At 40.0% G+C, this 12,602-nt stretch overlaps 1 protein-coding gene across 1 annotated transcript in view; it reads left to right on the top strand.

Moving 5' to 3' along the window:
• LOC108443682 (cingulin) overlaps positions 1–12,141 on the top strand; it is a 63,132-nt gene extending 50,991 nt beyond the window's left edge. The window contains exons 13-21 of the mRNA XM_017724483.2: positions 495–743; positions 1,652–1,822; positions 2,616–2,777; positions 2,879–2,968; positions 4,366–4,449; positions 4,676–4,794; positions 6,065–6,173; positions 6,593–6,756; positions 11,594–12,141. Of these exons, the coding sequence (XP_017579972.1) occupies positions 495–743; positions 1,652–1,822; positions 2,616–2,777; positions 2,879–2,968; positions 4,366–4,449; positions 4,676–4,794; positions 6,065–6,173; positions 6,593–6,756; positions 11,594–11,735 (1,290 nt within the window). The 3' untranslated portion in view covers positions 11,736–12,141. The remainder of the gene's footprint in view (positions 1–494; positions 744–1,651; positions 1,823–2,615; positions 2,778–2,878; positions 2,969–4,365; positions 4,450–4,675; positions 4,795–6,064; positions 6,174–6,592; positions 6,757–11,593) is intronic.
• Positions 12,142–12,602: the final 461 nt, after the last annotated feature.

The raw sequence follows: 12,602 nt of genomic DNA, 5'->3' as shown, positions 1-12,602 counted from the left end.
TCAGAATTCAGATGTGCAGGTCCTTTATTTCTTGAGCATGGAGAATGTTCTTCCAAAGGCCGTTGGATGACACTCCCAGAGTTTGTACACATGTTTTATACCCTCGGTGAAGGTGGGGTGACATCGCCCCACCTCTTTTTGTCATCTCCTGGTTTCACAAAACCACCATTATATCCAAATTGACCTTCATATGTCTATGAAATAGGGTCTTGTTTGAACCATTATCTCCAGGTCTAGTCTGAATCCTTTTTAAAAAAAACATTGTGCCAAGCGCATGCTGGTACTTTTCCATCTCGGCTTTTTGGCCTTGAAAGGTTCACAAGTCCACTCGCTCCCTATAAAGTATCTGTCTTCTCTCTTATGCCCTACTGAGGAAGCTTGTTTTAGGGCACTTGCTCCAATGTGCTTAGGCCTTATTTATGATCTATCCTGTATAATACATGGCATTTTAATTTTGAGAATCTTTAATTTACATCATTTCTGTCCATCTGTAGTCGCAGCTGCAGGAGCGGGTGAGTCAGAGTCTGGAAGCAGAGCAAGAGCTGCAGGAGGAGAGCAGGAGGCTGAGGCAGCAGCTGGACGAGGCCAAACGCCTTAACGGCAAACTCGGCCAGGAAAGAGACGAGCTGACCCGTGTCCTGGACGAGAGAGACAAAGACAGGGAAACGCTCCGCAAGGAAAACTCGCAGCTGGACGAACAGAAGAGGCAACACGAGAAGACAGTCGACAAACTCAACAGAGAGGTGCGCACACGTTATTGTTCGAGTTTGGAAATCAGTAATCATAATTTTTGTTTTTTGTATAGAATAATACGATTAAGATTAAATGACGCTTATTAGTCCCACAACGGTGAAATTTCACCTCCGCATTCCCATCTGTGAAGTGAAACACCACATACACACTTAGTGAATGCATACACACCACGGGGCAGTGAGCACACTTGGCCGGAGCGGTGGGCAGCCCTGTCTGCAGCGCCCGGGGAGCAGTGGGGGGGTTAGGTGTCTTGCTCAAGGACACCTCAGTCACGTACCATCAGCCCTGGGGATCGAACTGGCAACCTCCCGGTCACAGGGCCAGTTCCCTAACCTCCGGCCTACAACTGCCTCCATAACATACAATACTGTCCCCATAACATACACTATAGATGTCAGAATCTCTCTCTCTCTCTCTCTCTCTCTCTCTCTCTCGCTCGCTCTCTCTCTCGCTCTCTCTCTCGCTCTCGCTCTTTCTTTCTTTCTTTCTTTCTTTCTTTCTTTCTTTCTTTCTTTCTTTCTTTCTTTCTTTTTCTTTCTTTCTTTCTTTCTTTTTCTTTCTTTCTTTCTTTCTTTTTCTTTCTTTCTTTCTTTCTTTCTTTCTTTTTCTTTCTTTCTTTCTTTCTTTTTCTTTCTTTCTTTCTTTCTTTCTTTCTTTCTCTCTCTCTCTCTCTCTCTCTCTCTCTCTCTCTCTCTCTCTCTCTCTCTCTCTCTCTCTCTCTCTCTCTCTCTCTCTCTCTCTCTCTCTCTCTCTCTCTCTCTCTCTCTTTCTCTCTCTCTCTCTCTCTTTCTCTCTCTCTTTCTCTCTTTCTCTCTCTCTTTCTCTCTCTCTCTCTCTCTCTCTCTCTCTCTCTCTCTCTCTCTCTCTCTCTCTCTCTCTCTCTCTCTCTCTCTCTCAGATCGAGCGATTGTCTGCTGATTCGAGTCAGTCCGTGCAGCTGCTGCAGTCTCAGCTGGACGAGCAGAAAGAGAAGTGGAGGAAAGAGCAGCAGGACATACAGAAAAGCCACAAAGACAAAATCAGTGAGCTGGAGAAAGTCAACGTCACCCTCCGCTCTCTCCAAGAGGAGGTGAGTGAAGGGTAGATCGGCCTATCCAGGCTCCGCCCACAAATGTGATTTGTTATAGGTTAACGGTCGCTAGGTTGGACAAGCTTTACAGAATATTGGCAAAAATTCAGTTCAGCCTGTACTAACTGTATAACCTACATGTTGGTTTGATCATTTTTGATGTCTGAATTTAATTCTTTTTTTTTTATTTTAAAATTTTGTTAATATAAAAGTCATAAACATTACTAATGTTAGTTAACATTTGTTATTCAATAATGGTTAACTATTAATAATTAATTACTTTGTGAACTTCTGTTAGCTTAAATGTTCTTTTTAAAATGTTAAGTAATTCGTGTTAATAACATTCATGTAACGCTAGAATAAACTCTTCCACATGGACCTCTTAGCTAACGGCTGCTAGTATTTACAGAAACATAAGCTTTGAAGAACTCACGTTCGTCGTCATGGATCAGAAAACTGACAAAAATTGCCAACTGCCAACCTTGTGTGAAGTTTTATTTTCTTGTCTGTTGAAAACTAAAAGTATGTCGCTTGACGTGATCGTGTGATGTGTTATTGGCTTTTTGATTGGCTGTTTGAGATGCAGCTGTTTCAGCTGAGTTTCAAGTGAGTTGCAGGACGCTTTACCTTATACAGCTGTAGTGCAATTTAGTTTCCTCTAGGTTTCAAGAAACTAAAATTTGAAAGCCTAAACGTTTCCCCCTGCAAAGCCAGCCTTAAGTCTGCCTTAAGTCTTAAGTCTACTTCTTAAAAAGATCTGCTTGGTTTGAGCTTTTCTGGAATGTGTTCTCAGCTGTCTCGGCAGAAGAAAGAGCTGCTGTCATGCTGTGAGGAGAGGGATAATGCGGTTCTAGATAAAGAGCTGCTCACTAACCGTCTCAGACACCTGGAAGGCGAGCTGGAGAGCCAGCGGAGCTCCTACAACGAGCGTTCCCGTGAAATCCGCAGCATGGAGGCACGTGCCGATACTCATTTGTTGGTCAAATGCTTTTATTTCTCTTAGCAGCTATGAAACATGTTCTTTGACCTTCCATTCATATATGTTTGCACATGCAGGATAAAGTGAAGCATCTAGAGCTGGAGCTGGATGAGGAGAAGAACAGCGTGGAGCTGCTGACAGACAGAATAACCAGGAGCCGAGATCAGGTAAACATTTCAGAGGCCAGTGTTACCAAGAATGCTTAGGTCAGTTGAATTTTCTGTAGAACTGCAATAAAACCTCTTCATACATCCAGCATTTATCAGCATGCTGGGCTGTATGTAAACCTTTTCTGGCATTTAGCACTGGTGCTATAAAAGCTGTAAATGTTGTCAGATAAATACATTTTTTAGTACTGAGATGAAAGTAACACGAAATGGTTCTAAAAAGTCAGTTTCAGATGTAATATTGTCATTTTAACCTTTGAGCATTGATGAAGCCCTTGCCAGCAGTAATGCACATGTGGTTTCTAAATGGGAAATTAGGTTGTTGATTATAGAAAAGTAAGGCTCAGTGTTATTGAATGTGTTTTTAAATAAATCAGTTAATTCAGAAGAGGCACAGCAGGGAATGTAAACTCCTAAATCGTTACAGGCTTTAAATATGGAATTACAGTGCCAAACTAAACATGCATTTTGTGGATTTTAGGCATTTTGTGGATCGTGAGACCCTGAACATCTGAATTTGTTCTCTACTGTTATTACTTATTGGACTTCAACTACCGTAAACACTAGGGCTTAACCTGCATTCCAGTTCACATTACTGCACATTTTTAATCATTTTGGTCCAAAATAAAACACTAAAGCTCCAAAGTGAGAGGTGGGAGCAATAGTAAAGCACTTCAAGCGAAGACCAATGTAGGCTGCGCTTCCTTGTAACTTGGTTGGTTGGTACATAAAATAGACCTTTTAACCTTCTAAGTTCATGTCTCTGGTCATATCAAGCATGATTCCCTCTGCCATGTAGTGCAGAAGACAAAAAGCTTTTCTGGTCTTCATACTTTTACTATCAGTTCTGGTTTCTCACATCTTGGATGGACGTCTTTATAAGACCATGTAAAACAGATGTCAAGAATCAAACACAAACTGTTTTTTATTCTTGCTCTTTGACTCTAACAGGCTCTTTGTGAGCTGAATGGATTTTTTTATGCCCTCATTATAGCTAGATGACCAACTAACAGGCTCCTCTAATAATCTTTTTTGAGCTTTCCTTATCCTTGTGGAAATTTGGAATATTCAATTTAATACTCTGTTGAATATTCAGACATTAAAATATTCAATATAATCTGTATATAATCTTTCACGCTTCACTACCTAGCAGTCTGAAAGATGTGTCTGGGGCTGGTTTTTTAGGGTTTGGGCCCCATAGTTTTAGTGAAGAATAATGTTAATGCTACAGCATTCAAAGACATTTAAGTCAAAGGTTTGGGTGGTGTGATGGTCATATTTCATACATTTTATAGGATTTGTATTTATTCTTGTATTTATTTTTGTAGTGTTATATGTAAAACTGCTGGAATCTTTATTGTGTGTGTGTGTGTGTGTGTGTGTGTGTGTGTGTGTAGATTGAGCAGCTGCGGTCCGAGCTAATGCAAGAACGATCTTCCAAGCAAGACCTAGAGCTGGACAAAAATGCCCTCGAGAGACAGGTGCACTAAACAGAGTCGTATTTATTTATTTATTTTTCCGTTTGCAATCACATGGACTCTCACTATCCTTGAGTTTGAAGGCCAAAAAGCCCTTCATCCTAAATGTAGTCTGTCAGCTGATGTTTGCGTATTCAGTTGTGAGGCTGATGTGGCTAATTACATTGCCTCAGCAGTTGAATCTGTTTCTTTCTTCCTTTCTTCTTCCTTTATTTTTAACCTTGTGTAGCTGAAGGAGTATAAATCTCGTGTAGCAGAGATGGAGGGGCAGTCTCGTAGTTCGGCTGGTGTTTCTCAGCTGGAGAGCAGACTGCAGGAGATGGAGGAACGGCTAAGAGCTGAGGAGAGGTAAAGAGAAACTACAAACATGCTGCAATATACTTTACATTCACAGGTCCGCCCACTGGCACACAACCTGCAACATAACTATATAAAATTATTGCTTAGAAAGCTTCACACACAAAATATTCAAAATGATTGTATGATACAAAAATTGAGTATTATATTAAACATTCAGGAACAATTTGAATGGGAAAAAAACAGATGTGACAAAACATGGCTTAAAAATCAGGTAAAGTCACTGTTCAGACCTATCCTAGACACATCTGGGCCTAGTCCTAATATTTTACTGAACACATGTGATTGACAGCCCCCAGTCCACCGCTTCCGGCCTGCAACACCACTAAAGCAGAACTAAAAACAACACAAATGCAGTGAGGTGAAATGAGTTCTGCATATGGAAGTTGTAGTGTAGACCCCACTGTGTTGTTCACTAAGAACATCCAGCTTTTTTGTGGTGATGCTTTTAATATGCTTTACCGCTGGATGTAAATCCCAGGATGCTGGCATAGCAGGCAGGATAGATCAGACATACAAGGAAACAGACAAATAGGCAGACACTGGGCAAAGAAACAGACAGGCAGATAACCAAATTATATTGGCTGGGATAGCTTTCGCTTGGTGGTTAGTTTTCAGCTGGTTCTAAACTTTTGCTTGCTAGGTTGTTTAAGCCGTGTACATGGGACTAGCCATGTCTGCCTGTCTGATGAGAGTGAAGCTTATGCAGACTTATCCCAATATTAGGACTGCCTAGTTTACACTGAAAGGAGAGACATATGAATGTAAGATTAACTTGACCTCAACCTGGATCAACTTTCTGAGAGGTTTTTGGACCATTACTTTTCTTTACATACTATCATCAAAAAGAAGTTCGTAAACGTTTGGGTTTCAAGTCCAAAGTCAGCATAATACATATAAAGATATGATGACAATAGTAAATAACTCCGTCACACCCTCCTTCACCGAGTTTTGACCAAGTTCCTTTTGAACGCTCTTTCAACACGCTCACAATCATCAGACTCATCTACTTGGGGAAAGGGTTCAAAGCAATACCCATGTTACTGAATATTCTTCCTCACGTTGCATGCAGTTACAGTATATATTTCCACCAGAGAAGACTCCAAATCTTACATAGTGTAGCTTTAATTTAAAAAAAGAACAAATTTTCAATCCATAAAAACATAAAGATTAAAAACGAGGGGAAAGTGAAATGCAAAGAAATTTTGAATACGGCCCGTTTAAGGGTTAACTGTATGCTATGCTTATGTTTGTATTGCAGAGAGAAGAACTCTGCACTGTCCTCTCAGCGTCGTGTGGAAAGAAAATTGAAAGAGTTGACCATCACTTTGGATGAAGAGAGACAGCAACAGACTGAGCAGAGAGACCAGGTACAGCTTGTACATCTCACATCACTCAACAGTCTCCCAACACACATTAACGGCAAGAAGAGTACACATTTGGAGATGGCAGTGATGGAATGTGGACATTGTTTGGTGCAGACCTATCATGCATTTCAGTTTTTGACTGATGTGAACACTCGTTCTCGGGTTCGCATTAAACAACTGAACAGTGGTCTGGCAAAATTAGCAGGTATTGGGCCGTTTTCAAGTGAACTGATTCAGGTCGCTTCTGGAGGAAACGCATTTCTATGATGGTTTGTGCCAACCGACCAAAATCAGCATCTTCTAGAAGCATGTCTGCATAATCTGTCTCTAGAAGGGCATCCTTCCTACAAGATCACAGTACACATTACTCCATATTTACATTGTCCCTTCAATTGCAATTCTGATGAGTTATGTCTCTGTAGCTGGCTCTACGTGTGAAGGCTTTGAAGAGGCAAGTGGACGAGAGCGAAGGAGAAGTGGAGAGGTTGGATGGCTTACGGAGGAAAGCAATTAGAGACATGGAGGAACAAATGGAGCAGAAAGAGGCTCTCCAGTCTCGAGTTACAGCGCTGGAGAATGAAGTCAAGTAAGTATCCCTGAGGGGAAAAAAAAGGCCTAGTTTACTCTGTCCCCTCCCAAAGTACTGCAAAAGTTAAGAAACAAAAATTATGATGGTTCACGCTTAGAAAAGCAAAGGGCAAATAGCACAGAGAGGGTGTCATCTAAACAAAATAGGTTGCTTAAGCAAAAAAACGAATCCTCCTTATAAATCATCACGTCATCATACAAGCTCCGTGTGCACGTTAGAGGAATATTGGGACAACAGGCCGGGGTTGAAAACGCATGACGGTAACGGCCTCCTACCTCACAAAAAATACAAGCCTTCACATCACGACAGCATGGACACAGCCAAGTAGCCAGGAGCGCCAGATGCATTAGCATCAAAAATGACAGGTAATTCAGCATAATGGCCGTTTTCCCAAATAAACCTTCACATTGCACAAACAGTGATGGGGCAGCCAGAATAAAATCGTCATTTAAAGTAGTGTCGGGACTTGGAACTATCCAGCCTCCTCCCCAAGTCCAGACATGAGTTACGTTACAACTAATTAATTCTAAGTTAAGTTTTAGTTCTAAATTTATTCTGCTCTCTTATGCAATAAGGGTAATAAAATTAAAGGTATTCTGCAAAAAGTAAAAGAAAAAACAAACTTCAGTCGAGGAGTTCTTTTGGAAGGCAGGAAAAGGTCCCATCTTCATTTATTGAGCTTCAGGTGGCAAGATGGTATCCGGACAACCAAATGCAACTATTATCACAAAATATCCGTTTTTTGTAACCCTCTTGGCGTGATGAAATTACCACCTGCATATCATTTTTCATCCTAACTCTGCAATTCTCTTGGACACCCTGCTTCCAATCTTACTTGACGTTGGTTCTTTTTCTTTTCATTTTTTGGCTGTACAAACCTGTCCCATAGATATTTCAGCGGTACAGTCCTCTTCCCTTCTCTGAAGGCCCTTTAGCTCCTCATTTATTACCAACCTCCAACAAACTCGGTTTTTGCAAGTTCTTATCTTCTGCTATTCTTCTTGGGAGGTTTGTCCTTGATTCAGAGCTACCAAATTTTCAGAGACTTTCCACTGCTGAAACTCCCAAACACACACAAATCACGGCCCACCGTCAGTGAGAAGACCGGTATGCTTGTATTAATCAGCTTTGTCAATTCTAATTTGTTTAATAATCAAGTTAGTAATTAAAATAAACTTTTATATCTCCATTTCTTACCCAAGTTTTCAGTCTTTTCAGCATCCAAGAGCATCCACTAAGCATCAAGGCTGCCAATAGGCTGTGTAAATTATGTTATTAAGCCAGAGTTTCTTAATTGATCTAAAATCTGTTGTGATCAGTAAATATACCCACTTCCTGCCTCTCACACTTCTTGTTTAAGCCACACACATCAATAGTTATTTAAAAGCTATCAATCAGAAATTGGTATCAAACTCAATTAGTGTCTGTATTAAAACATTTCGATCAGCACTCGGTTCCTAGCTTCAAGTCGAACCTTTACCCTGCATGTAGTACCCTCTCAGACCTGTAGATGGCAGTGTGTCCCTTGAGAATGGACTGTCCAGACAGCGAACGGCCCTAAGCTCTTAAGGTCTTTTCCTTCCCAAGCAGCACAAATACACCGGCATAATGCCTCTTACACCCAGATTAGACTGACGTGCTGCTTAACCCAGCATAAAGCACACCTCAAGTTTATACTGTCCTCACTTATCTTTCTCACCACTCACTCTTTCTGAGCTATACTGGGATTCAGGATTGGAGATAAGACACACATTCAGTTTTGTATACTGTGCTGTCTTAAAGTTATAAAGCGGTAGTTTGACCAGAAACCAGTACCAGTACCACACAAGTTTTCCGCTTATGCCAATTGTAAATGATCAGCAAAGACTAAGAAAAATGGAAAGGAAATAATGGAATCTATTCAAGGGAGCCACACATTGAGGAGAGAATCAACATAGCAGCCGCATGTACAGCTACAGTTGTAGCTCCCTGTTGTAGAAGCAATTTGAACTGAGGGTTTAGACGTTTTAGTCTATGGATGGAGCCTTATTTTAAAGCATGATGTTAGACTGCACTCTTGTCCCTCATTGTCACATGGTGAGCAGTTAGATCTCATTGCTTTGAGGTAAATGTGTCCCAAAGGCTGAATATCAGTGCGTCATACTAAGAATGGTCATCTCCAAAACACTTTGGCAATTAAGTAAATTGTTTTGTGGTTTAATGAAAAATAATGTGATGTTAATGTGTTCTACAGCTGCGTTTGCTACTCATGTACTGGCTAGCAAACATAATTTTTGTGTTTTGATAAACTATGTTTTCATGTTTTTACCAGTCTGGCTAATGTTTTTGAGTTCTGCTCAAAATTAGGTAAATATGTTACTGCTGAAACAGTTAGTACTGAAAAGTTCCGGTAATGTTATGATTGTTTTGGTATTGACACAGGGGTATGTTGAGTCATTTGTTTAAAAAAAAATACAACAAAACATAAATTCAGTTTAATTCAGTTCAGTTTATTTCATTTCAGTTCTGTTCAGTTCAGAGATACAGGGTCACTCAGACCGAAAGGATTTTAAAAGTCCATTAAAAGTCTGAAAGCATTTGAAAGAATGACCCATATACAGGACACATGCGACAAGCAGTGGCCATGCACATGAAGTTTAGTTTAACTAAAGTTTTTTTTTTCCTATTTACCACTATAGAAGCATGTACAGTGGTGCTTGAAAGTTTGTGAACCCTTTAGAATTTTCTATATTTCTGCATAAATATGACCTAAAACATCAGATTTTCACACAAGTCCTAAAAGTAGACAAAGAGAACCCAGTTAAACAAATGACACAAAAATATTATAAATATATATATAATATTATTACATATTTGTGAGTTGCAAAAGTATGTGAACCTGTAGGATCTGCAGTTAATTTGAAGGTGAAATTAGAATCAGGTGTTTTCAATCAATGGGATGACAGTCAGGTGTGAGTGGGCACCCTGTTTTATTTAAAGAACAGGGATCTATCAACGTCTGCTCTTCACAACATGTTTATGGAAGTGTATCATGGCCCGAACAAAGGAGATTTCTGAGGACCTCAGAAAAAGAGTTGTTGATGCTCATCAGGCTGGAAAAGGTTACAAAACCATCTCTAAAGAGTTTGGGCTCCACCAATCCACAGTCAGACAGATTGTGTACAAATGGAGGAAATTCGAGACCATTGTTTCTCTCTGCAGGAGTGCTCGACCAACAAAGATCACTCCAAGAGGAAGGCTTGTAATAGTTGGCGAGGTCACAAAGGACCCCAGGGTAACTTCTAAGCAACTGAAGGCCTCTCACACATTGGCTAATGTTAATGTTCATGAGTCCACCAACAGGAGAACACTGAACAACAATGGTGTGCTTAGCAGGGTTGCAAGGAGAAAGCCACTGCTCTGCAAAAATAACAATGCTGCTCGTCTGCAGTTTGCTAAAGATCATGTGGACAAGCCAGAAGGCTATTGGAAGAATGTTTTGTGGACCGATGAGACCAAAATAGAACTTTTTGGTTTAAAAGAAATGTGTTATGTTTGGAGAAAGGAAAACACTGCATTCCTGCATAAGAACCTTATCCCATATGTGAAACATGGTGGTGGTAGTATGATGGTTTGGGCCTGTTTTACTGCATCTGGGCCAGGACAACTTGCCATCATTGATGGAACAATGAATTCTGAATTATATCAGAGAATTCTAAAGGTAAATGTCAGGACATCTGTCCATGAACTGAATCTCAAGAGAAGGTGGGTCATGCAGCAAGACAACGACCCTAAGCAAACAAGTTAAGGTTATGGAATGGCAAAAAGTCAAAGTCCTGAGCTTAATCCCATCAAAATGTGGAAGGACCTGAAGCGAGCAGTTAATGTGAGGAAACCCACCAACATCCCAGAGTTGAAGCTGTTCTGTACAGAGGAGTGGGCTAAAATTCCTCAAAGCCGGTGTGCAGGACTGATCAACAGATACCAGAAACGTTTAGTTGTAGTTATTGCTGCACAGAGGGGGTCACACCAGATACTGAAAGCAAAGGTTCACCTTCTTTTGTCACTCACAAATATGTAATATTGGATCATTTTCCTCAATAAACAAATGACCAAGTATAATCTTTTTGTGTCATTTGTTTAACTGGGTTCTCTTTATCTACTTTCAGGACTTGTGTGAAAATCTAACAATGTTTTAGGTCATATTTACACAGAAATATAGAAAATTCTAAAGGATTCACAAACTGTATAAGAACTACTGGATTTAGTGGGGCATGATGATTTGTTGGTGGTGCATTGCCCCTCTGTATAACTCCCAGTCGCATGACCTGCGATGGACAAAAGTACTTCACAGCTGATAATCATATTAGCAGCCAATTTGAAGTCTGATTATGTCTGTAATTCTGTCAGTTTTTATAGACAATATTGTTTCATACAGTGTCTGTAAACAAATAAGCAAATCTGTTTTGAGACATTCAGCATAGTTTGAGCAAGTGATGATTTAGGCATGCAGTTTGAATGATGCTAGTTGACCAATTCTGTTACTTGTTAGCTACATTAGCCTTGCAGTTCAGAGCCTTTCAGACACCAAACATGTCTTGGCTGATTGTCTACATTTAGTATAAGATTGTTAAATTTATTTAAACTTAATATTCTTTCAGGGATACTAACTGATCATGAATGCTCATCCTTGTAATTGTTTGTATTGTTGTCTTACATTGTGCAAGTGATGAACTGGTAACAGAACGGTTTATTGATGGAGTTTTGAATGACCGTTTTTGATTACTGTGTACAGTTGGCACAGCGGTTTGCGCTGGTAGTAATATGCCATTCTTTCATATTTCATCCTTCTCAGGAGGAAGATCCAGCAGGCCCGACACATTTCAATGGACTCTTCAGCTCTCAGCTCAGATGATGACGATGATGATGGCCTGTACGACCCTTCGAGCATCACCTCCATCCTCACAGAGAGCAATCTACAGACCAGCTCCTGCTAGGAAGTGCACTGAGGAAGACCGGTTGATGGATACTGAGAGTGTTAAGGAATAACTGTTGAAACCATAAGACAGAAGTTACTCTACAGTAGTGGGAGTGGATTAGGGGATCTTCATGAAAGCGTGATGCAACAGATGTTGAAATAATCCCCATTAAAGCAAAACAGAATTCAGTTCATACTTTTGGATCTGCAGGTTTGAACTTGTGATACAAAGCTAATGTTTATATGCTTGTCTGTTATTCCTCTTTGAGTAACAAGCTAATATTGGATTAATTTGATGCCCAAGTCTCAACGTTTGCACTTACTCCACACCTAGAACTGCAGTGCTATGGTTGTGACACAGTTGAATAGCTGTATTGAGCACAGTTATAATCTTAACCGACCTTTATTAAACGTATTTCACAAAATCTCTGTATAATTCAGTTGTAAACATGGAAAAAAAATAATTGAGTTGTTTGATGCGAAAGTTACACTTCTACAAAGTGAGAATTGCTCACAGCTTGGCATGAAATATGACCAAAAGTATGTCTTATTCGGTGGAGATGGCAATATGGACAGTCCTGGGTGGTAATTACTGAACAGTTTTTGATTTTGAGTAACTGTTATGTTTACCTACATTAGCTTTGTAGCTCTATTTCACAAAACTACAGATCCAGTATGAATTCATAACTTGATGTTGTTTATCAGCCACAATTGGCATAAGATTTTTATCCAAGCTATTCCTTTGATTGGGAGCACAGATAAAGGTATGTAGTGGAAAAAGCTCAAAAATCAAATAATTAGCCAGTTAATAAAGTATGTGACTCCAAAAAACAGAAAGAAGGCAGATCATCTTAGAAATTTGGATGGTGAAGACTGTTGACATACA

The sequence above is a fragment of the Pygocentrus nattereri genome, chromosome 3, assembly GCF_015220715.1.
Source record: "Pygocentrus nattereri isolate fPygNat1 chromosome 3, fPygNat1.pri, whole genome shotgun sequence".
Classification (NCBI taxonomy): Eukaryota; Metazoa; Chordata; class Actinopteri; order Characiformes; family Serrasalmidae; genus Pygocentrus; species Pygocentrus nattereri.
This window is presented reverse-complemented; position numbering and strand designations above follow the sequence as displayed.